Source organism: Pseudorasbora parva, chromosome 9, assembly GCF_024679245.1.
Source record: "Pseudorasbora parva isolate DD20220531a chromosome 9, ASM2467924v1, whole genome shotgun sequence".
Lineage (NCBI taxonomy): Eukaryota > Metazoa > Chordata > Actinopteri > Cypriniformes > Gobionidae > Pseudorasbora > Pseudorasbora parva.
In genome coordinates this window covers 9637226-9663181 of record NC_090180.1, presented here as the reverse complement: position 1 = coordinate 9663181, position 25956 = coordinate 9637226, and the positions used below count along the sequence as shown (strand labels likewise).

The window sequence follows — 25956 nt, the reverse complement described above, 5'->3', positions numbered from 1 at the left end:
GCAGGTGAAGAACAGGGTATATTAGCAGAGAAGTTGAGAGGAACTCCTCTGGAAAACACAATGTCAGATGATGGTGAAGTGTGTTCATTTTTTCAATGGTAAAAAACGTATTGTATTCTGGCTTAGTACGCAGAGACAACTATAAAACCAGGTTGATTACCTCAAAAAGTGTAAATACTCACTTTAATAAAGGAATTGTAAAAACTAAAATAAAAAAGGAAACATGATGGATTAAGATTTTTGAGTTGCATCAGACTACTTCATTTTGCCAATTTGAATTTGCATTGTTCACTAAATGCAAAATCTTGTTCAGCCACTAAACTCTTGTCAATGCCATGGTTATTATAGTTAACAACCTCATTTTCATTTACTTTAACTTAATGTACTAAAATATAAAAATGACATGCAACAAAATGATTACAACCCCAAATTAATTTGAAAGTGGGAAATATAACCTAAAAATAAAAACTATAATAGCATCTCAGTGATACTAAAATAACGACAATAGATTTTAGTTTCAACCAGAATTAAATTAGTAACTTTTTTGTATTCTTACAAAGTTTTGCAAGGCAAAGATAAGTGTGTAATCGTTTTCTATATCAGCATTTTTCACACAAACCTTAACGATGTATAAATGACAAAATCAACAACATTATAAAAATCTCCACAAAACTACAAAACAATAATCCTATAACAGTAATTACAAAATGTATCCATGCTGAAATGTCCAGCACAATTGGCTCAACCAATGTCATGAATTGGGGGCGGGATTATCGATATGGCCAGCCAATGGTAGATGGGGGGAGTGTTCTAAAAGCCTGCTTGAAAATGTTTTTGAATTCTGTTTGTTGATTCTCAACAACTAACCTGTATTTCCCGAGCGTGGTACATTATTATAAGACCAAGCAAAATAACAGTGGAAAGGCTGATAAGGCATTTCAGTGCAAATGAATATGAAGATTCCTGCAGCAAGAGAAACAAAACACACAATTAGTATGACCATACATAACCACACAGATTTGCAGCTTATGCTAAAGTTATATAATCACGGTTAATAAATGAAATATTTTTGGATGAATAGACGCTGTCTAAACCATCTGCGTCACAATACACTGCATTTCTTTACCCTGGAGGAGTTAATCCCCACTGTGTCAGGGGGAAAAAAGCCACTTTCCATAATATTCCTCATAGCAACAAATGAACCTCATGCTTTTTGGAACCAAAACATCTGATTAGGTTTGATATTAGGTTTACTCTCGGCATAAACTCGCTATGACATACAGTACATGGACAATCACGCTATGCACGTGGGTGTATTTGATGATGTGAATACTTGAACATGTTTTTCGGCACTGTCCTGTCATCTCAGTGTTGGTGGGAGTGAGGGACTTGTTAGATGAAATGTTAGTGTTGTACAACAGAATGAGGATTACAGATCAGCATGTTTCATAGAGACTGGTAATAAATGGTAAGGTTAATGTAGTTCAGTACATAAAATACCAATTTTTTTAGGTGCATCCAACCATATCAGTCAATAGCCAGATACAGTAAACCTTATTTTTTTATGTTACACTTAAAATTTAGTCATTATTTGTTAAAATAGTTTAAATTCAGTTTTTTAGCTTACCTTTTGCTTATGGTAGGTACAAAACAGGCTATTTCTGTGTAAAACATCTGTCATGTCAACATAATTATATTCTAAATATACAAAAAGTGATTGACTTTTTGAAAGAAACTAACTATGCAAAGATTTGCAAATCAAAATTTTATGTTCTGCCAGTATGAAGAAGTGAGGAAAGTGTGCATAATTTATGTAACCACAAAAAGCAATTAAAAGATTCAATTTTAACAGTGAAATTAGACTCCCTTCTCCCTTACCCCTTCTAATTTAACCCCAGGTCCCAATGGTCCCTCTACGAAAAAATTAGGTCTGAAATTGTTATAAATTTCCCGTGTGACAAATTACATAGTAAACTAATTATTGCACCTGTTGGTCACCGGAAGGTTTTTTTCAAAGGTCAGATTCCTAACAAACACATCTGGAGTGCCTTTCTTTCCTGCTGACATTCACATGCCATTGTTCCAGTCTTTTTTTTCGTGCAAGATCAAGCCATGTGATAATTCGGTTAATTCAGCTGAATGTGACAGTAGCAGTGTAGCAGTTTTCTCCCACAGGGCTAGAAATAGCACAATCATTACAAAATCCACATCTCAAGGGAACTGAGTGGTCACAGTACCAAACACCTCATTTTGTGGACCCTGCATTAAGAATTGCTTTGGGAGTTGTCTGTAACACAGGCCTACCTCAAAGTTTAAAGCATTTCAGCTCTGTAAGCCCTCCAGTACTGCTTGTGAAAAAGACTACAAAACAGTAAGGATATGAGAAGAGCTGCCCCCCTAGAGTAGATCAATGCGGTTTAGAGGACAAATATTAATATTATGTCTGTATGTACTATGATGGTGGCTATATATCTGCCAAAGGTTATGCAGGATGACATGAGGAATGGTGGGCTCCAAAAGACTGAGATCACTGGTGATAATTTTACTATTTTACATTTCAATACCAAAGGCGGATTTATACTTCGGCATCAGACCTAAGCCATAGGCTACGTGTCGGTTTTCATTTACATGTCTGCACCGTTGTCTGTTATACACGCTAGTAGATAGTGTCCACGGGCATGTTAAAGTCCCAGTGAACCGGAAGTAGCAAGTGAGTTTTCTTCAGTGCTGTGACGTATTTCCAAGTGAAATGAAATATTGAATACAGGGCAGGGTTTTACTAATGGCTGGAGGGGAGTAGTTACAGGGTTAGTTCACCCAAAAATGAAAATTCTGTCATTAATTACTTACCCTAATGTTGTTCGACACCCGTAAGACCTCCGTTCATCTTCTGAACAAAAATGAAGATATTTTTGTTGAAATCCGATGGCTCAGACAGGCCTTCATTGACACCAATGTCATTTCCTCTCTCAAGACCCATAAAAGGCACTAAAAACGTCGTTACAAAGTCCATCTCACTACATGGGTTCTACAATAATTTTATGAAGTGACGAGAATAGTTTTTGTGCGCAAAAAAACGTAATAACTACTTATATAGTGATGGGCCAATTTCAAAACAAAGTTTCGAACCGTTATGAATCGATATGGCGATTCATAACCGTTCGAATCTTTGTTTTGAAATCGGCCCATCACCATATTAGTTTTGCGCACAAAAACTATTCTCGTCGCTTCATAAAATTATTGTAGAGCCACTGTAGTGAGATGGGCTTTGGGATGGGTAACGACATCTTTAGTGCATAATGGGTCTTGAGAGAGGAAATTACATTAGTGTCAATAGCCACGTTTCCATTACCCTTCAAATTGCGCAAATTGAAATTGCGAATTGAAAATACGGCCAATGGAAACACGGCAATGTCGCAAAAACTCCAATATATGGCAAAAAAGTTTTTACGCTCTCATGAGGTGGTTTTTCAGGCAATTCAAAAAAGGACATTTTTGCAAAACTGCAATGGAAACGTTTTTTTCCGCATTTACATGGGACTTGTTGCGGTGACGCATTGCTGCAACATAGGGCCTATATATTTTCCACTCAATTGTGTGGTAATAACAAGATATAATGTAGATAAAAAGACATATATTTACTCCTAATAAGGAGTTGCGTTGCGTGTACGTTGTGCGTATGTTGCGTTGCGTGTGCGTTGCAGGATCCGCATGCCCTGTTGTGCTTTCACATATGCTGTGTTTCCGCAGCATATGTGAAAACAGCATTTATTCATTATTTTTTATATAAAATCCAAAAGTTGTTACTGAACATGGCTTGTCAGAATTGCAATTCTCGTTGTTTACTCTTTCATAGAAGTTAGGTTAACGTAGGCTACTACATTTAAACAACATTTTATTCAATTCATTAATTCATATTTTTACAGCCTAGTAGGCTACATTAGATTTAGCTCACACAAGTGGCAAAACATTTAAACATAGGTTATAGCCTAAAATCACAAACATTTTAAATTAGAAACTTACAATAGGCTATTCAAAAACAGCAGACTCTCGTCTTTTCTTTTGTTTTTAAACCCTTTTAAAAGAAATCTTGCAGGTCATAAAGAACTTTGCTTTCCACCTCCAAGAAAGGACGAGTGCTCTCCATTATGGCACTTTTTTTAACCTTTTTTTTTATATTATTTTTTTAATCCGCGTGCAGTGTGAAAGCTGTAATCCATTAACATGGGTACGGAAAAAAATACGCACCACACACTCACTGCAAACGGAGTAGGCCTATGTGTGAATGAGCGTAAGGGGCTTTCCTTGCCATTAATGCTTGGACATTGGACACGTCTCCTTCCAATAAAAATATTGCGAGAGGAAAATAATACGTTTTAGCCGCATAACTGCAGCTATGGAAACGCTGTCATTTCGCAATAGTTTTTTATCAACATTTAAGAAATATCGATTTTAATAAAAAATATATTAATAAAAGTTTTTCGAAAACCAAAAATATCTTCATTTGTGTTCCGAAGATGAACGGAGGTCTTACGGATGTCGAACGACATTAGGGTAAGTAATTATTGCCAAAACTTTCATTTTTGGGTGAACTAACCCTTTAAGCATTTTCAAACCTAAGCTGTCAAACTGCCGTCCGCTGAGAAGGAACGCCGTTTCCAGACAGGAAGTTACTTCTCAGATTTTGATTAAAGATTACCGCGAGTCCACGACACAATATTTTTCTGTGTATTAACTTGTACTGATACATTTTTTACCCTAAGACCTTTAATATGTGCTAACAAAGTAAATGTTGGTCCATTTTGATTTACTGAGGACTTTAATGCCAGCAAATAGACAGTGACTTTTGTTGCAGATTAAGTTTTTAAATATCGAAATCCAGATCCTTTATATTCCACAAGCAAAAATGTGTATGAGGAAATGCTACGTTATTGCAACAACAAAAAATGTACCTGAGGGAGGGGTTCTAACAGAGGAATCACGGTGCTAGAATAAACACGTTGTTACATTTTTGGAGAGGTGCACATCAGGCTACGCCAAAGGTGCTACACACAACCTATGACGTAGCTACGGTGTTGATCTGCCTTGAGATTTCTTTATTAAAAATAAATTAACTATTTGCTTGAAATTTTTAACTGTAAAATTGTCCATTTGTTAAATTCCAGAACGTCTTTTTGCAAACACTTAAGTTGATTGATTTAAAATGTTTAAAAATAAAATAAAAATATGTAGAAATGTATTAGCAACCTATAAATAGTGCAGAAAATTACTTATTACATTTCTTTATTTGGATCATATATTTTTGGTTTATATTTAGGTTGAGATTTTTTTAATCCCAGAATTTCACTGTGTTCTCAGAAATTTGGATCCCATCATGTGCATATTTTGCATATTTATATGGAAAAAAACATGAAAAGAACAAGCACCTACCTTAGTGTAAACCCCCCAGGACAGTTCAGTCTCTGTTACCATGACAACGATCCCAAACATACCGAATATTAGGGCATAGTCACTAAGCCGCTTGCGCTTTTCAAAAAGTGCCCTCCTGTGGCCCAGCTTGTAGCCAATATCTTTATTTTTTTTCTGTGGTGCGTTGCCACTCTCTCTGACCAGGCTCTCATTGGACGCCTTGCTGGGGTCCTCGCCACCTCCCTTGGAGACGACCACTTCCAGGCCGGAGCTGTGAAGAGTCTGGAGCGGCTGGGTCTCAGAGTCATGCTCTGCTAGGTTGCGTCGTGACGCCGCCAGGCTGCCCAGTGGTCTTACCACTCCTCCATTGTACTTGCAGCTGTTCATGGCTATCTGAGGGAGTGAGTGACTGCTCTCAGAGAGGGAGGGCTTGGATCCAGCATGGCTCAGCTTTGTTCGCTCAGCATGTGCCTGTCAGCAAAAATCAAATACAGACAAATAGGTGTCAGCAGCATATACATAGAAACCCAGCATTAATCTACTCTGTTGGCCCTGTTCCATGACTATGAGTGTCCCAAGGCTCATTTCATCAGAAGACCTACTGTAGCATCTTCACTCCTTAGTGTATAGCAATGACTAAATGTTAATTGTATAGTAAACAATCCTAAAAATTAATTTGTGATCGAATTTTATAATGAGCAAACTGTGAGGTCCGACAATATTCTTTTTAGCTTAGCACTCTGAAGGATTACAATGGTAGAAATTACCCACACAGAACAGATGTGCAGCAATCGTGATGGTTCGCAGCTAAATATCCCAATATGAAGAGGTATAATGACGTTTGGATGTTTCACTGTTAGCCTGAAGTGAGGAGTGGGGTTTGTGTAAGCTTTGGTACTGTGTTCTCTCACACTCCTGGATTCATGTGTATCACAGGTGAGCAAGCAGTGGAAAATGAAGGGGAGCTAAAGTTGGAATACTTAAGTAATAATTAGGACTTACCAACACCCACACTTCCTTAAAGGTCCCGTTCTTCGTGTGTTTTTGAAGCTTTGATTATGTTTACAGTGTGCAATATAACATGAGTTCATGTTTTGCATGTAAAAAAACTGTATTTTTCACACTATTTACCTATCTGTACAGCGCTGTTTCCTCTGTCCTGAAAACGGCCTGATAATTTCCTTGTTCTATGAACTCCCTCCTTCAGAAACACGTAACGAGTTCTGATTGGGCCAGCGCGTCCCGTGCTGTGATTGGACAGCAGCTTAGCGCACTTTGCCTGGAAAGGTCCTGCCTCTTACCATAACGGGGTGATGCAAGCGCTGAATGCGCGCTCTTCTCCACGTGGGAGAGCAACAAAACTACGCCCCCTATTTGCGTGTTCTTATGGGCGGAGGGTTAGTCAACAAACGGTTCTAGTGACGTCATTACATCCCTACACTTCCTGCTGTAGTCCAAACCGGCCGTTCGCTGTAGTCTTTGAAAGGGAACTTCTGTTAAATAAAATATCTCGCTTGGCATTGAACTTTGAGCTTTATAATTTTACAGGTATTATTTATGCTCTAACAGCAACATTACACACTAACTAAAGTTTGAAAGATGGAATCGCGAAGAACGGGACCTTTAAATGACAACATGTGACAGAAATTTAAACTGTAAAATTATCAGCCATCTCAAATATTTGCAATTATCAAGTAACATACTTGTTTAAAACAGATTATTACTGATATTAAAATCCTGGCCGACAGATAACAGTTACATGGCTGATATTAAAATTCTATACTAACTATTTTGCATGAAAAATGTTTGATCAATAAATAAATAAAAATATTGGTGTTGAGATTTGCTAAAGATTGCACTTAACAGTGTTAGTAAATGATTAGTGTTTTTACAGATAAACTTTATGTGTTGGAAAATCTAAATGTAAATATCGATTAACTAAATATTTAGTATTGGTCGATACTGATAAATATAATAATGATAATTGCAAAAATCTTCATGCTCATGTACTTAACATCAGTGCCACAAGTAATCATCACAGAGATTACAACAGAACAAAATATTATGGTGGTTTTGGACCTGGGGTCTCGTGTATAAAACTTTCCATTGATTCCATCCTAAAAGTGTACATAGTACGGACGCACAAAATCCAGAACCTGCGCAAAATTCCCTTAATAAAGCCCAGTCAGCGGAAGATTGTGCGTTACATGAATCTCCACCCCGAAATAACCATATATGGAGCTTACAACACCTAGTTTTGCCATGCATAACGTCATATGCCTATCATCTCTATTAGAATAGTCCCATCCACCCGATACCATGTTTAACGGTACAAGACATTATAAATGCCATTTATGCCATCTCATCACATCACTAAAATCATTCAGTATCCTTGTCTTGTTTTAGAATAAATATTTAAAAATTGTATAAATACTGTTCAGTAGGGCTGTGCAATATATTAAAATTATCGAAATATTGCAAATGTACATATCGCAACGGCACGCAATATTTTAATAGGCTACGTCAACATTGTGAAACGTGTACGTTTTAGGCCGACGCGTATAGCAGAGAATAGACTGGGCACACGACTGTTACTTATGTGACTTGCTTGATGTTAAAAAGAGTTATTAAAGGCAATAACTTGTGAAAAACAACTCCTTGCAGTCTTGCGCTTTCTGACACACACACCGAAACGTGCGCACAAGCAGCCTCTCTGAAAGTGTGTGATCCCTTCAGTTCTGTTTCGTTTCTTGTCACACTCAAAACTGTCAACACACAGTTATGTCACAATGACTGTCTTGACTAGTATTCATGTAAAAACAGTCGGTTAAGTGAAGGATATCAGTTAAGGAAAGAAACCGAATGCATGTCAATAGGATCTGTGCATTTGGTCTTAAAGTGACAGTAAACATGCCGCTGTCTGTCAAACAACAGAAGAACAAGAGAAAAAAAATCACTCAGCGCTCTCAGCTGAATAACTTTTGTAGCTTTATCATGTATCAGTGTATATTTAATTCATGTGAAAACTACTGTTTTTAGTTCTTATTTTTAATGACAAAGATAAATCAAAATAACAAAAATATTCGTCCATAGCTAGTTCAGGTGTATTTGTTTACCTGGATGTTGTTGATGTTCAGTTTTAGGTTGATATAACATATTTTACCAAAGTCAAGTAAAGAGTTTATGGTATTTAAATATTTGCATTACATATTTTGTTTGTTATATTGTTTGTTTGTCAGATTTATGACATAAATTTTTGCTAAAACACTGCTGATCACTTTCAGAAGTGTAGTGAGGCTTTAATTTCCCAGAACAACACATAAATGATATCATATTTAAAAAACACATAAATTATATCATTCTCAGTTTTTAAATACTTTTTAAAATATAATTTAAATAGATTTTACACACTAATAGCAATATCGTATCGCATATCGAATATTGAATATTGCATTATTTACCAAAATATTGCATATCACATTTTCCTTCAATATCGCACAGCCCTACTGTTCATGGAGAGTATTCTCATTCTCTTCCATTGGTCAAATAGTTTTTGTATACGTTTTAAACAAATCAAATGTATGCACTTTTTGCCTATAAGGTAAACATGTATTTTAGGATGTTTATATAGTTTTAATGGAACAGATAGTCTTTATTCTTACATTGTAAATTATTTACTAACGATTCTGAGCTAGAGCTAACTGACAAAACATATGTTATTGTTTCCTTCAAATTCTGTCCTTCAAATATAATGGTATTTTACATAACATTATAAAGACCACGAAAGTGGTTAGACTACCCCCTGATATATGGACAGGGACCGACCTGGTTGTGGTGGGGAGGATGGGGGTGAAGGCGTCAGTATCTGCAAACGTAGCAATGGGTGGGAACAGAACTTATATATAGTACAGATGATGAATAATGATTGGCTAGATAGATAATGAATGACATGACATTTGAGTCTTCCAGGTAGAACTACGCTAGAGCTCCCATTTGTGCTATTTAGGACACTATTTAAATCGGAATAATCAGAGGGCAAGCAATCCTCACTGGTTATGCCACAGGAAAATGTTCAAAAGCAGTGCATCCACTACAAATATTTCTATTTAAATTCATATAAAAATGTTAATAATGATTCCATCTAAATGTGGAAATGAAAATGTTCAAATGGAAAACCGAGTTGAAATCATTCTGTTTACTTCATTACTTCACTCTGTCCACTAAATGTGTGCCTGCCCACGCTCTAGAGTGTCCGTAAGGTGCACACATATTTGCACTGTTTATTTTTATAAATCCCAATGTGTAAAATTGCCTAAACACAATTCAATGGATTTTTTGTGTGTATGCAACATTTATACATCAGGCCCATACTCTACATTCATGAATAAAAGAGAAAAAAAATGGCAAAATCTAGCTTTAGCAGAAGTTTCTTCACAAATTACTGGTGTTGACTACAAATGTGTGTTAGCCGTCACTTCATATTTGCATTGGGTAATCAAAACCCAGTATATTTCCACAGAACCTATTCATTAGCGCTCATTTTCTAGCTGTTTAAATAGCTAAAATGTGGAAACACTGCAAATTCAAAAATAATCCAAACTGAAAACATTGTTTATGTAATTATGATTAAATGAATAAGTGTGTCCTTTCCACATACTCTGATTACAATCAATTAAGACTGTTGAGGAATGTAAAATCTCATCCAGACATCTATAGTCTGGCTATGAGTAACCCACTTCTAGCCAAAATAACCTTGAATTTTGGAAAATGTAGTTTTTGCCAAAATAACTTGCGTATGATATTCCATCATGTAAGCAAAGTCAACAGTGATTACAAGGTGTTTGGTTTAATTTCTTTGACATGCACATGTTCTAGATTCTAGATGACTATAGTCTATTCTTGGACTATGGTTAGACATCTGTTACATTTTCACTGACAGCCTTGTTTTAGCCTAGACATCAGAGCGGTGTTTGGACGGCTATTAGACGTCTTTTAAATGCAAAATTGTTTGGCATAGACCACTCCATTTGACCACTCCAGATGTGTTGACTCTTTCGCCATCTTGGATCGGTCAACACGGACACGCTGATGCTGTCGCCAGTAAAAATCAATGAGTTTTCCAATATACCACAACATTGTACAGCTTCTGAAACTGCTGAGATTTAAATTCTAAAAGAAATGGTATAACCTTTCACAGGTGAGAATGTGTTGCTTTGTGATTTTATATGCATGTATTAAAGGTGCCCTAGAATGAGTTGAAACAATATTTTAAATTGTTCTCTGATATCTACATATAGGGTATGTGACTTATTTAAGGGTTAAAATTGTCCATATACAGTTTTACAGGTCCATTTATAACCCCAGAAATTGTCCCTAGGATGTAATGGTCTGTTTTTGCCTTATTTGGTTAGGGTCATGAATATTAATGTAGAGTTTGGCTCTGATTGACTGTTTCACTGCGCGGATCATTTCAATGACAGAAACACATCTAACGTATACTGTCAATAATGGAGAGATTATGCATACAACCTTATGTTTGCTCCTGTTTTCTGACGTTGATAAAGATTTTGAGGAAAAACCACTTGTTTTGAGATTTGAAATGGACGCTTTTGAGAGGTAAGTTTAGTCTTTATTTTCAGTAAGACCGAGAAGGGTGTGAGAGCAGAGCAAAACCGCTGTAGTGAAACTGCGCATGCGCGGGGAAAAAACGCTGTAGTGAAACTGCGCATGCGCGGGGAAAAAACGCTGTAGTGAAACTGCGTATGCGCGGGACAAAACCGCTGTAGTGAAACTGCGTATGCGCGGGACAAAACCGCTGTAGTGAAACTGCGTATGCGCGGGACAAAACCGCTGTAGTGAAACTGCGCATGCGCGGGGCAAAACCGCTGTAGTGAAACTGCGCATGCGCGGGGCAAAACCGCTGTAGTGAAACTACGCATGCGCGGGGCAAAACCGCTGTAGTGAAACTGCGTATGCGCAGGACAAAACCGCTGTAGTGAAACTGCGTATGCGCGGGACAAAACCGCTGTAGTGAAACTGCGTATGCGCAGGACAAAACCGCTGTAGTGAAACTGCGTATGCGCAGGACAAAACCGCTGTAGTGAAACTGCGCATGCGCGGGGCAAAACCGCTGTAGTGAAACTGCGCATGCGCGGGGCAAAACCGCTGTAGTGAAACTGCGCATGCGCGGGGCAAAACCGCTGTAGTGAAACTGCGTATGCGCAGGACAAAACCGCTGTAGTGAAACTGCGCATGCGCGGGGCAAAACCGCTGTAGTGAAACTGCGCATGCGCGGGGCAAAACCGCTGTAGTGAAACTGCGCATGCGCGGGGCAAAACCGCTGTAGTGAAACTGCGTATGCGCGGGACAAAACCGCTGTAGTGAAACTGCGCATGCGCGGGGCAAAACCGCTGTAGTGAAACTGCGCATGCGCGGGGCAAAACCGCTGTAGTGAAACTGCGCATGCGCGGGGCAAAACCGCTGTAGTGAAACTGCGTATGCGCGGGACAAAACCGCTGTAGTGAAACTGCGCATGCGCGGGGCAAAACCGCTGTAGTGAAACTGCGCATGCGCGGGGCAAAACCGCTGTAGTGAAACTGCGTATGCGCGGGACAAAACCGCTGTAGTGAAACTGCGCATGCGCGGGGCAAAACCGCTGTAGTGAAACTGCGCATGCGCGGGGCAAAACCGCTGTAGTGAAACTGCGCATGCGCGGGGCAAAACCGCTGTAGTGAAACTGCGCATGCGCGGGGCAAAACCACGGCTTCGGTGAAACTGCGGCTCTGCAGCTCTGCAGACAGGTATTATTGTTAAGACCTGCAAAATGTACCGTCAGTACTATAACTTCAGCCTACATGTAAACTAGCATATAACACTAACTTTACATCGTTAACTCATCGTCAGAAGTCATAACTTTGTTTTTAGCATTTTAAAACATTTTAATCTGTAATGCGTCACCGTTTGATTTTTACAATGGTATCTTCTTCACTTTGAATCACAAACTCTAAACAGTGAACTGGGTAACATAACGTTAGCGCACAAATATGTTGTTTGTACAGTAGCCTACAGGTTTAAAAAAAAAAAAAACGAATTAACGATGCCTTGTCAAATTACTACCGTTTCAACTTAAGTGGTGATGACGTTAGAAGTATCGAGTGAGAGATCTGTAAGCAAATAAACTAACATAGTTAACGTTAGCTCCTGAGTTATGTTGTTGAGGAAAATAGCCTATAGGCTAAATTATAATTCTATCCAACAAAAGGAATTGCCATATGTATCTACAACAACACTGGCAGAATGTGTCATACTGATGTGAGCTACTTGGAGTTTCCTATTGTTACTGTACTAGCATCTTGCGTTGGATCTAGACAACACAGGGGATATTATCGTTAATGTTGTCTCGCTAAGAAACTTCCAGTTTAATCCGAAATTGTTTAGAGAGTCAATACGTGAATAAAATCACTACTTACTGCTCGGGGGATATAGTTTGAATTGTCGCTTCTCCAGTATCAGACGCTGAGTGAAGCCTGCTATTGTCCAGGTTAGAAAAACTGTGGTGAAATGGGCCGAGCAAACGAACAACTTTTAATTAAATTGTTGCGGTATCTGGTTATAGATAAACATGCCTGTTGACAGTTTTGTTCAGTGGGATGGGTATGAAAAGTCCCCACGTCCCCTGCACAGCCTGGAACATAACATCTATTTCCATGATCTGCCATTTTCGCAATCCTCGCGTGACGAATGCGCTGCCATATACAAATGTTAGGGGCGTACATTTTAATGATCCCCAGCGATTGCGTCACAGTTAGCGTTATGTCGAGAATCGCCTGTTTGTCTGTGGGGTTTTTCCCAAACAAGATTTACATATGAAGGAGGATATAATGGTGTTTGAGACTCCATGTACTGAACTCTTGTTATTCAACTATGCAGGGCCGTTTCTAGCCTTTCTGGCACCCTAGGCAAGATTCATATTTGAATCTTATCATATTTCCTATGCCTAGAAACGGCACTGCAACTATGCCATGGTTAATTCAGTTTTTCATTCTAGGGCACCTTTAACATCTTCTGAAGACTAGATGTAGATATTCATACATGCATAACTACAGTTGCAGTCAGCTTGCTCTCGAGTGTTCACAGACCAGCTTTGACCGTTCTAATATTGCAGGCGGCTTACGTATAGCAGCCATCTATGATAGACACACGCTTACACAGGACAGTCTCAGTGGCTTTTCAGTCTAACATCGTAGATTTACATACAACTGCCATATCATATCACTTCTTTCCTAGCTATTCTGAACTTAATACAACACTATTTCCAAACACCCCATCAGCTAATGCAAGTTTGAGTGTGTCAAATTTTTAATGTCAGTACTATTAATAGGAGGCTCTGAACACAGAAGAGGCCACTTTGAAATTGATGGTATTAAAATCACTGCAACCGGTGCAGCGTTAGTGACGAGAGAATATGCCAACAGAATCATCTACCTTTGTATGAAAGCTATAGCAAAAAGGACACACTTTTTTTTCAAAAAGGACACATTTTGTATGGAGGACCAATAGAGGGTACTTGCAGTGCATTATACAAATTCACCCTGTTCTCTGTGCTTACATGTGTTATGCAACCTTTCAATGTTTCCTTCTAACACAACTGAGTCTGACCTGACATGGTCGCATTCAAAAAGAATTCATTAACGAATTAAAAAAAAATATTAACAAACAGAGCCCCAGTGTACAAACTAGTGTGGAATACACAATTATACATTTTAATGTTCGCGCATGAATAATCATTGATCGATAATCAATTAGAGACTAAAACCATTTTCCTGCCTTTAGCATTTTGATTTCAGGTTTCATAATTTCTGTATTTAGATGTTCTTTCCAAGACATTTTCATATGGTGATATTTTCATGTTTAAAAACAAAACTTTCTAATGCCAGCCAAGGTGAAGTGTTTTCTCATATTTTCACTTTAAGCAACACCTTGTCTTACATATTTCCTGTTATCACACTGGCATTTTGACCATTCGGTATCACTAGTGAATGAAACGTAATCATTCATTTTCACCAGACTCGTGTCTTTTGCATTAGCCTGTGGGGGACGACTGAGATTAAAGTATGCATTTCCTGACATGATGCTAGATATTATTAAATGCACAAAGAAACAAAATGCGGTAAATGTGCCTGCCCAAAGACCCTGAACGCCTCTGTGATTCTTTTCTGTATGATGGGCTGTCAAGGTTGAATGGCCTCCGTAAAACCTTTAGAGTAAACTGATTCCATTTAAATGGACCTTTTAGTCATAGAGAAAACGAAGTGGCTAGGAAGATAAAGGAAGAAAGACTTTATTAGAAGCATACTTTAAATGGTTAAATATAGCCCTTTCCCTGTCCTCTTTCTTTTTATGGCTTTTGGAACTACAGCATTAAGCCCTGAGGTGGTAAAACTCTTTATAACAGGAGGACCTCTGTGACACAAGCTGCTCTAAGGAGTTTATTCAGTTTCAATTTTGTTTACATGTTAAAGCTGTCACAACTAATGCAGAGAATTAACACCAGGCCTGTTTCCATTTTAGATAAAGAAAAGCCATGGCAGTAACGCAGGTGTAGATATTGGTGCTTGATCATATCAAACACTGTCCATAGACTGTTTGATAACAGTAACATTGTGCTAATATGGAGATAGGACTGATATGACACTAAATTGCTGATTGTTTTCTTTCATGAACTCTTTCATTTTTCATCATATAATCCATTAATTAATTATATTAGAGAGGTTTATCAGATGTTTCGCATGACATTACTCCAACAGCAGAGCAAGGATCACTGGGCAAGCAAAGGGAGGCCATGCAGCCAAAAGAAAACTAAACACCGACAAGAAGGAAGAATAAAAGCATTTACAAGTAAACCACAGTATGTTAAGCCTTTCAGGGCACAATGTCTGTGCTTGTGGAACAGTGGGTTGCACACGCCACAATAGCAAACAACTATTAGATTTCAGTTTGTGTCACAGGATACTGTAACTGGATATATTGGTCCCTCTTAGCCAAAATAGTTTTTGTTTAAGCTATTAGCCAGAACAGTGTGGTTAAACTTTTTTTTTTTAAACAAGTACAACCAGTTATTTTATAAAGAGCACCAAAAAAAATCAAACAATTTATGAAACAATATCACAAAAAAAGTTATACTATAAAACAATTAAGTAACAGTTACTTTAAAAATCTGAGTACACAAACTTGCAAAAGAAAAATTAAGTACATTTCACATATGGAATTAAGCTGCAGTCCGCAAGTTTTGTTCAAAACCTGCATTTGCAGTTATTTGCAGAACTATCGTCTTTACGTGAGTTGTGCATCAGCACAGCTCCTCAGCGCGGATGAATAATGTTTTGAGGAGTATGTCAGTCACTGCACCGGTGTGGATACTGTACTTCAGAATCATAGATTCTACATCTTGGAGTATGACTTTTATTCTGACCAACTGAGAAAAAAAGCATTATAATAAATCACGCACCCAACGGTGATAAAATTTAATGATCGCTTAGCTTATATCGCATCAAAACTCTGCAAAATATTATTATTGTTATACTTTGTTCTCAAATTGTTAATGTTAACGACATCAGCATTGTGTGACTATTTAGTGTGGATTTAGATTTCTGTACAGTCTAATCTTTTGCTACTGACGAGTGAATGGCCAGTTGTCACTGATGATTATCGTTTGAACCTTTCTTGATTTCAATCTGCCATCAAAATGGTGAGTTTAATTCTTCCAGCTGCTGTGAAAAAAGGCTTTAAATGGTCCGTCACCTTCAGCAACCTCACTTGCGATACTATACTATCAGACTCCTTCTTTATTTATACAGGTGTGTCGTAATAATGCAAAAACATTGAATTTCCCGTGGAATTCCACCAGTACCACTCAATTTATTACAAATGATTACAAACTTACCGTTGTGAATCGGGCTATAAGGAGGTAGTTTTGAACACTGGCTGGTTATGTACTTGCTCAAACATTTATTTTGTATTAGCCTGACAAGCCAGACCAAAATCAAGATGTTTGGTCTGGAAACTCACCATTGACAGCTCAATCCGAGGGGCGGGATAAACAGTTGTCTTTCAAACTCCCTCTGCACGCGATAGGACAGCGCTACAACCAACCAGAGCAACGTGAAGTGGAGCTCGTTGACAGATTAAACATTCGCTGTATCCGGTCGCCAAAACTCTGAACACATCTCCCCTTTTTAAGAATGACTTCAGTGCCGTTCTTTGTTCTTTTCTCAGAGAAAAGCTTAACTCCAAGTCTTCCAGAGTCGCGGTCAAAGCTGAATCGAAAGGCCACCGTTCGCCAGTTTTTGTGTTTACCAGCAGAACGCAAACGCAACTCGGCCGTCATTATGTTAAGCCCCACCCACCGACTCTATACACGATGTGATTGGCCCGACCAGAGTTTGGTTTTTACAGCTCAGAAGGGTATTGAGAGTTGCTAGACGATACTCGCAGCAGATTAGATTTGCTGCCGCTAGGGTCCGTCTAGATTTCTAGGCTAATTTTGTATCATTTTTAACCAAAGAAAATGCTACGAACTGCAGCTTTAAGTGAAATACACAAAGAAAACAAGTAACTTTAACTTGGCCAGTAAAAGCTTATTGAGTAATTTCTACACTTACAAATACTCCACTTAGAAACATCTATAAATAATATAAAATATATTGTGTAGATATATTGTGTATCAAAAACCAGTATCAGAAAAGTTAAATGCTTTCATTTCTACAAGCTTGAATTGAGTACTACTTTTTTCTGTAGTATTTACTTCACATAATATTTTTTATAAATTAAATGTAATTGTCTGATTTAAACAAATAAAAAAAGACCTATACATGATGTCTTGCCTTATCTTTCTGTTGGGAAAACTGCCAGTGTGTCTGCAGCATACAGCTGGACACATCTTGAGTGAAGCACCCGTGATCGAAGGATCAAAGCTTATTTTAATGATATAATTAAATGAAATGGAGCATCAATAAACGGATGTGTGGGACCGATATTGAAGGTTATCAGTTCTTCAGATGAAAACTAATGGATATACGTATTCCAAAAGTCCTTTTGTTTGCTTTACCGGAGCAACATTAACAAAGCGTGTGCACAACAGAGCACAGTATTCAGAAGTACTAAAGGTCTCGGACTCCACCTTGTCCGCTTTATTCTGCCCAACTGATAAGACTCTCTGCCTAAATGAATTTCCTTTGACTGTATACTCTCATTAGTATCCTTCCTTTCAACTACCTAGCATCAGATATCAAGAGGGTTTTTTTTCTTTGAAAAGGTCAGTTTATTTTTCTTCCTTTGTTAGCTTTCTTCCTGTCGTACCGGTGCTTCGTTTGGGTTTATTTCAGCCTTCAAACTCTGGAAACAGCTAAAAAAAAGTCAATTGGTGAATCATAGTACAACATTTTAACTAAAGGTGCTTGGTAACTTATTCAGGAAACCCATTTGAAAATTCTTTATATTTTTTCATGATTTAGATTGCTATGTTATTTTTACAAATCCATTTGGTGAAACAAGTGATGCAGAAATGACAATGTTTAAAACGAATTATTAACCAGAAAGCCAATACGCAGAAAGAAGAGAATCTAAAATGTATTTCCGTGTACAAGAGGTGATCATTTGCATTAGAGATAGGCCTACCTGTGATATGGTGTGTTTTACTTATTGGACACGTATGTTTCTCGATGAAGAACAGTGATAAAGACAAAGTAATACTGCAGGATATTGATCTAATCCACATTTTAATCACCACATTATTCGTCGATATAATCGGTGTGTATGAGCTTACTTTATGAGCCTCGGCTACTACCACCCAAGAAGATTAGCCACTTTGATCGACCTAATAAAAGATATTTCAGGACCTGAGAAAGAGCATGAAGAGACATGAACAGAGCCTCTGTGAGTGGCATCAGATAACAGGGTCAGAAAAATAAATGGAGCCCTGGGAGCTGTTCGAGTCTTTTGAATGATCTGCAGATGAAGGCACTGGCGCGGCAAATAATGAGGGCATCATTTGGGCACGCTGTAAAAGTGGCACAGATTCATTTAACACAGATATCTGCAGTAGTTTCCATTCGTTTTAATTCTGTACGTGTAAAGACAGATTCAAGGTTCAAAATAAAAATTGAAGTAACTGGGTAAATCATAATTGAGTTATGAGAGAAATTGGATCTCGTTCGTTTTAATTCTGTACATGTAAAGAACGATTCAAGATTCAAAAGAAAAAATTAAGTAACTTGGTAAATCATAATTGAGTTATGAGTGAAATTGGATCTCGTTATAGACTATGTTTTGTCCTGTGGCAAACGGGTGCCTGCTCAGACTAGGAGGAAATGAAAGATTGAAAATTAATATCAAATCCATCGAAATTCAATCAAAAAGCTTTTTTTTCAAGAGGTTCAGTGCTAGATTACTTACTGTGTTGTTAAACCTTTGTGTGGCTTTAAGAATTAGTTGAAATTGTATTTTAGGAGTTTAATTAAGACAAATAATTTTTTTGAGTTTTCAAATGCCAGTATGATTGTCCAACCTTTTCACTGTTTTTCCCCCATTTGAATTATCATTTTTAACCATATTTTAATACAAATTTGGGCACTGCAATAAGACCCTTCACAAGAAGAGAAATTTCAAGTTTTGACACTATGCTGCAAAATTTACAGATGTGTGTGTGTGTGTGTGTGTGTGTGTGTGTGTGTGTGTGTGTGTGTGTGTGTGTGTGTGTGTGTGTGTGTGTGTGTGTGTGTGTGTGTTCATGTTCTTCTACATTGGTGGGGGATGTACACTGACTCATGGGGACCTAAATTGTGGTCCCTGTGAGGAAACAAGCTTATAAATAATATAGAATTTAGAATATTTTTTGAAAATGTAAAAAAATGCAGAACGTTATGGGTAGGTTTATTGTAAGGGGATAGACTGTATAGTTTGTACAGTATAAAAAACATTGTGTCTATGGAGAGTCCCCACAAAGATAGTGAACTAGTCATGTGTGTATATATTTTAGTGTGAAAGTGAGAGAGTGAGAGAGAGAGAGAGAGAGAGAGAGAGAGAGAGAGAGAGAGAGAGAGAGAGAGAGAGAGAGAGAGAGAGAGAGAGCTCTTATGTCCGCGTGAGTGTATGCATGAGATGCAGTGTGCTTGATGTCATCGTGTTGATATGCTGCTTACGAATACATGTTTTAGCAAATCAAATTACGCGACTCAAAAGCTTAAGCTCACGGGGTTATTCTTTTAAGGGCAGCAAAACAACAACATTCGACAGGCGTGGTCGCATATAACGCAGCGTATTCTATATGAGTGGCATATCGAAAGCTGTGCTGGTGGCCATACATAGGCTAAACAACCTACCTTGTGTTTGCCTGCTCGATTTTTCCTTTCCTCCTTGTCGTGGGGCTCTGGCCACAGTTGACTGCTGGAGCCGTACTGGGGGCTGCTGTTTTCACTACTAGACACCGACGAGTTTCTCTCTAGCGCGCGCTCGCATTGATACGGCTGACAGAGTGCTATTTCCCCCTCCTGGTACCTGCCGCTTTGGTCACTCTGCTCCCGCTGGAGGCTGTGTTCCTGCGCGAGAACCTGCTGATGCTGATGCTGCAACAGCAGCGCCTGCTGGTTTCTGCTCACTTGCTCCGCTCTGCTGATGCAGTAGTTGATGGGCAAGCTGCTACCCAACAGTAGCTGAGCCTGAGGCTCAATTAATTGCCTCTCCTTCTCGGCTTCCTCGCGTGCATTTATCTGTCCTTGACCAGAGTTTGGCAAGAGTAGCTCAAAGGAGGGGTCTCTTTGTTGATTATAGCAAGGTTGCTGCAGCAACTGGTTTTGGTCTCGACGCCCCCCCTCCCCGACGCCACGCTGTAGAATGTCTTGTTTGTAATAATTAGCACTCTTTTGGCGCGTATCCCACGTATAAGAAATGTGCGAAGGCAGAGGCGGCGGCAGCAGATCAGATGGGGAGGGCTGCGGGGAAACGGAAGATTTCTGCTGAGGAGAATGGCTGCTCTGCGAGAGCCCCTCAGAATGACACTGATAACCAGATGAGGCCCCTGGAAACGGATGCGGCTGCTTGTCGTAAGACTCACGGTCCCCGTGCGCTCCCGGTGCGAGGCTGCAGCGGCCGGTCAGAGGCAGGCACTCGCCGTTCCTGGTGTCGCGGTCCGGACAAGACTGTACATGACGGCTATGATGCGAGGAGGTGGATCGCTCCTTTATCGATGGCGGTGGGGGCGGCAGACTAAATAGCGGGGCGACTGGACGAGATCCTTCCTTCTGACTGTCACGAGCGTCCGCGTCGTTGGTGTGCTGCTGGTGGACAGCTCCCGCGTGCCGATGCCGCATCCCCTCAATATCCGCGTCTTGTTGTGGTTGCTCCTTTGCCTTGTAAAGCACCGACACCCATTCATTGCGATGTGCCCCAAAAGAACCGATCTGCCTAGTCTCATTGGTGGGCTTGAGCAAGACCTGCCTCGTGACGTAATCGCCGAGATGAACACCGCCCTCGTGTGAAACCCGCTTTATGTTTACAGTTGATAAGATTAAACATGAAATGTGAATTGGGTATTAGCAAGGTCATGCACGCGACGAAAGCTGAATGCCTTGGCGGGATTTTCTTTTTCAAGCCTGTGCAGTTGCATGACAAAAATAACGAGCCTCTTCACGTGACAGGTGCACCGCTGTTTTAAATTAGTTAATGTTACGGCGTAAAGCCAATGTCCAAACTTGCGCGTGCATACAATGATAACCAAGTGTTGCAAGACAACATAAGCAATATTTGACTGACGAGTGTATTCAGTCAGGACGATTGCGAGTCTGAACGATCTGATCTTCGAGTTCGAATCATCATGGCGTTTTAATGAAATATAGGCTTATCAGTGAATCAGTTTAGACAACAAACCCTAAAGAAACATTTGCTCACAAAGACCAGCAAGATAGAGGAGAGCAGGGCACTGGGCTACCTAATGCTTTTTGACTTTCTTATTTTGTGTAATTCCATTTAGATTCAAAGTAGGCTGTTTTTTTTCACATTAATTTCACTCGTCTAGTACAATTATGGTTTTGTTTCATTAATACAGTGTATACTTTTCTTCTTGATTTACTCAAAAAGAATGAAAAATGAAATGTGACAACATGCCCCATAGGTGGAGTACATGTTAACATGACCAAATGACAGCTTAAAATGTTTTCTGATACAATAAAAAAGACAAACTAAAATATCTCTTTTAATAAAATACAGTTATTAACATTTTCAAATAAAATTTTAAAAAGTAATAATAAAAAATAAAAAATGTTTGAGTTTCACAGCTAGACAGCATAGTTCAAAACATAGGCCTAATAATAATTCATCATTTCTGAACATTGACTCTCAGTCTTTATTCACATTTTTTTTCATGCTTTCTCAATAGAATTCATAAAAGTATAGATTATAATAGAGTAATACAATGTAACAGTTACAACATGCCTCACCTACGCAATTGGGATTTAAACCATGGCTCGTGTCTTATGCTGGTTAGATCAAAATTAAAGAACTATCTCAACTGTTAAATAACAGATAAATGTTCATTGATATTTTCCAAAGATTTTTTTTTATATCTTTATAGTGTTGATATGGAAACTAATAAACAACTAGCCCTGCGTTAGGTTGTGCCCGCTCACCCCTATTAGCCTATACCAATATCACTGAAAAGCATATAAAAATTGTATATATACTACAGAAATGAAATATTAATTATTTATAAGATCATATTCATTTACTATCCCCAAATTTCCAGGTTTTCCATGACCATCAACCCTGTTTCATAGAACAGTATAATTTCTAAAAACAAATAATGAGGATTGGTAACCGTTTTAGCCAAAAATTACACTAGTAGAAATAATGCTCCAAAGGACAACACTTTGACTTCCTTTCTCTCCAGAGTCCAGGCAACATCTGTTCCCTACTCTGCACTCACAAATAATCTACAAGATCTAGAATGCCTTTAACACAGAAAAGCAGATTGATACAGCTAAATGCCCATACAGTTCTAAATCAATCAAATTTGGGACCTGTTGTTGACTGTTATGTAACGGGGAATAAATAATACATGAAAAACACAAGGACTAATAAAGAATGGGTCTTCCGTTTAAACACATGGTGCTCCAATATTTATGCTCATTGACTCACATCCTAGAATAAATTGAATACTGTTGTCAAGCTGATAGTTTAGCATAAAAGCATAAGATGATGTGTATTCCATTACCAAAAATAAATGTAGGCATATCAAAGAGATGGACACTGGGAAAGTTTTTTTTTTTTTTTTTTATCAGATTCACTGCTGTCATCTATCATGTCCCACAGCGATGTTTCAGAATAGTTGATGCATGTTATTGTTAAATATTTCAACAAGTGCAGACAAACAGTTGCCAAATAGAAACAATTGGTTGCAATTTTGCATCTTTGAATACATTTTCTACACACACACAAGTTGCGTTTTTGTGAATTGTGGGGACTTTCCATATAGGCATAATGGATTTTACACTGTAAAAACTGTACATTATATCCCCATACACTGCACCCTGCCCCCAAACCTACCCATCACAGGAAATAATGTACATTTTAACATTTAAAAAAAAACATAATTGAATATATTTATAAATCCACTTAAATTTACATTACCCAATGTAACATTTGGTCCCAACAATTAATGTAATATAAACATTGATCTTGGCCTCCAAGCACACACACACACACACACACACACACACACACACACACACTAGCTTGTGCAATAAGAGGTCTCATTTTAATTTTCAATCCAGAAATCACTAAATGCCACTTCATCATCCAATTTCTTTGTGATGAAGTCTACATATTGCATGTTAGCGATAAAATACGTCAAGCATTTGTGAATGCCCAGGTATAAATAACTTAATAATATCAATGATAGTTTACCATAAATAATTTTTAATAATATCAATGATAGTTTACTGAGGACATCCCATTATGCTAATAATAAAAATGGAGATGTTGGGAAGAATGAGCATAAATATGGGTTTTATTCAATTGCGAGTACCAAATATCTCCACAAAGATCTCCTCATGCCATCACAAATGCCAAAACCGCGCAATATACAACAATGTATTAAATAACTTTATACATTTTGAATTAAAACCAATAAATGCAGAAAGATTTGTTTAAGGGTTTAGGTTTATGGAACAGATTTAAAAGAGCTGAGACCAAACAAAAATGTGGTAACGTGTTTGATATAGTTAGACCGGCGTCTGTCCTCACCAAAGAAACTCTCTCAGAGAATATCAGCAAATGAGAAATTGCGTAAAAATAGAACTCTTGTAATATCCTGATACATCAGACACACTAATATTTTTAATCTTTGAAGCTTTTGAGTAAAAACAAAACTTTCCAAATCCCATTATTTATAGCCCAGTTTCAGTCACGTTGTCAGATGGAAAAAGATATGCAGAGTAAATGTCAAGCATTTTGCAATCCGGATCCATAATATTTGCATAATATTCTCATGCACCATTATACTGATATATACTATATCAGTAAAATACAGCTGTGTATGGTTTTGTATAGTATTTTAGTAAAATATGGTTAAAGAAGAAATTATCAGTGAGGGTCAATTTACTATAGTGCATCCTAAAATGTAGCCCGACAGCCTGCTTGCATGGAAAAGTAACCTGAAACACACACACACACAGACACACACACACACACGTTTGTTTCACGACATTACATAGACTTCCATTGATTTTATATCAGGTTAATGATATTTTCTATCCCCTACCCCAACCCCTATCCCTAAACATACCCATCCTAGAAACATGTGCAAAACAATAGATTTAAATAAAAACTTGTTTTGGCTGATTTATAAGCCTTTTTAACTAGTGAGGACCAGTCAAATGTCTTCACTAGTGAGTCGTTTTCATATTTTACTATATAAGTGAGGACATTTATGCCCTCACAAATATTACCAAACAAGGAACACACACACACGCACATTTTTGTAATGATTATAATACCTCTAATTTGGAAAAAAAAAAAAAAAAATCAGGCAGACATTACTGTCAGAGTTTGCAATGGATGGTATGCACAATACAATATGCAGCATATAGTCCCTCATGCCTGATTGACTGAGACATTACCTCTGAAACACGCATCACAGGGAAATATAATCTATGGAATGTAATGAGAATGCTACAACAAATCAGCTCTTTCACATACAAGGATATTTTGAGGGGAAATAAAGGATGTAAACCGAGCTGACAAGAGTCGTGATCCACAAAGATTATTATAAATGCCTAGTGGGAGAGGACAAGGACCAGAGGTAATGCACCAGACATGCTTGCTTTTTAAAACCAAAATTACAGTGCTAAAGCACATTTTTATGCCACTTCATGCCAACAAAAAAAAAAAAACATCTAGAGTTGTTTGTTAAAAATAGACAGCCTTGATATAGTATTTGCATTGTAGCTTGAATCATTTAGGACCATTTCAGCCTAGATCTATCACTCAGACTGGTTTAGAATTGTTTTTTATTATTATTATTAATTAAAAATATATATATATACTTTATTGTTGTTGCCATTGCCACGAACAATGAGGAAAGAATGTGTTCATACTAATCTACGTAAAATAGATTTACTTTGCCATAGTCACAGCACAAAGTAAGACCTGACTTGGAAAGAGAGAAAAAACATGAACATAAACCAAAAATAAAATAAAACAGCAAATAAGAAAGAAAAAAAAACACTTGCCAAATGTGATTATAAAACAAACATGTAGTAAAAGGCACCTGGATTTATGGAGGGGTGGAGGGTGTCACATATTTTTCATCTTCCCTGACAAAGGTTGTCTGTATGAATGAAAGGGCAACATGAAGATAGGTCAGAATAAATCATCACAAAGATATGCTTCAAAGGCCTTGAGAAACCTTCTTTCATCACCTCTGGTCTGCCATTTTAAGGCTAATACTAACAGAGGGAACCACATGAAATACCAAATGTGAGGCAGTGAGCTGTGGCATTAAAACCAGTAAGTTACACAGAATCTGCACTTTCTTACCTTTCACTTTACACATCTTCATACGGATCCTCCTGACAATACCATCAGCACAATAAAATGAATAAAAAATATATACAATCAGTTTAAAAATAAGAAACGCACGTAATTTCCCCGAATAAAAAAGGGAAGTCCACACCGACACAATTCCTCGTTGTGACCGTTGTCCTCGGTCTAGTGACGGGCATGCCCTCCAGCGCGTGAATATGCATGCGACCGATGGCGCGAGCACTTTCCGTGTTTCCCCTTCACTTTCATCTCCAGATTCTGAACGTTTGCCTCTTGAAAGGCATCTCAAAACGGAATATAATATAAAACACGTCCACCGCAGTTAATTAGGCTATACACGTCGTGACTAATTGAGGGGGGAAGCAAAAATCCACGCGAACGTGTGTTTCACGTGCAGCACAATATTGGTTGCAAGATCTAACCTGGACCGTCACGCCGTAGTATTGATCGAGA

At 38.1% G+C, this 25956-nt stretch overlaps 1 protein-coding gene and 1 long non-coding RNA gene across 7 annotated transcripts in view; both read right to left on the bottom strand.

Moving 5' to 3' along the window:
- The window catches only part of kcnn1a (potassium intermediate/small conductance calcium-activated channel, subfamily N, member 1a), a 35999-nt gene extending 15012 nt beyond the window's left edge, over positions 1 to 20987 (bottom strand). For 4 of the 6 annotated variants that reach the window (XR_010907819.1, XR_010907820.1, XM_067453786.1 and 1 more), the window contains exons 1-3: positions 19788 to 20987; positions 5431 to 5880; positions 868 to 963 (exon numbers count right to left, since the gene is read on the bottom strand). Coding sequence is in view for 4 of the 6 variants with exons in the window: in XM_067453786.1 (XP_067309887.1) it covers positions 868 to 963; positions 5431 to 5880; positions 19788 to 20774 (1533 nt within the window). In the remaining 2 variants the exon portion in view is untranslated. The remainder of the gene's footprint in view (positions 1 to 867; positions 964 to 5430; positions 5881 to 19787) is intronic. The other 2 variants (XM_067453783.1, XM_067453784.1) reach the window with 2 other exon arrangements.
- Positions 20988 to 23654: 2667 nt separating this feature from the next.
- Positions 23655 to 25956, bottom strand: LOC137090078 (uncharacterized). The gene is made up of 3 exons (XR_010907821.1): positions 25498 to 25956; positions 25229 to 25288; positions 23655 to 24113 (listed from the first exon to the last, which is right to left on the bottom strand). It is a non-coding gene; the product is annotated as an uncharacterized lncRNA (long non-coding RNA).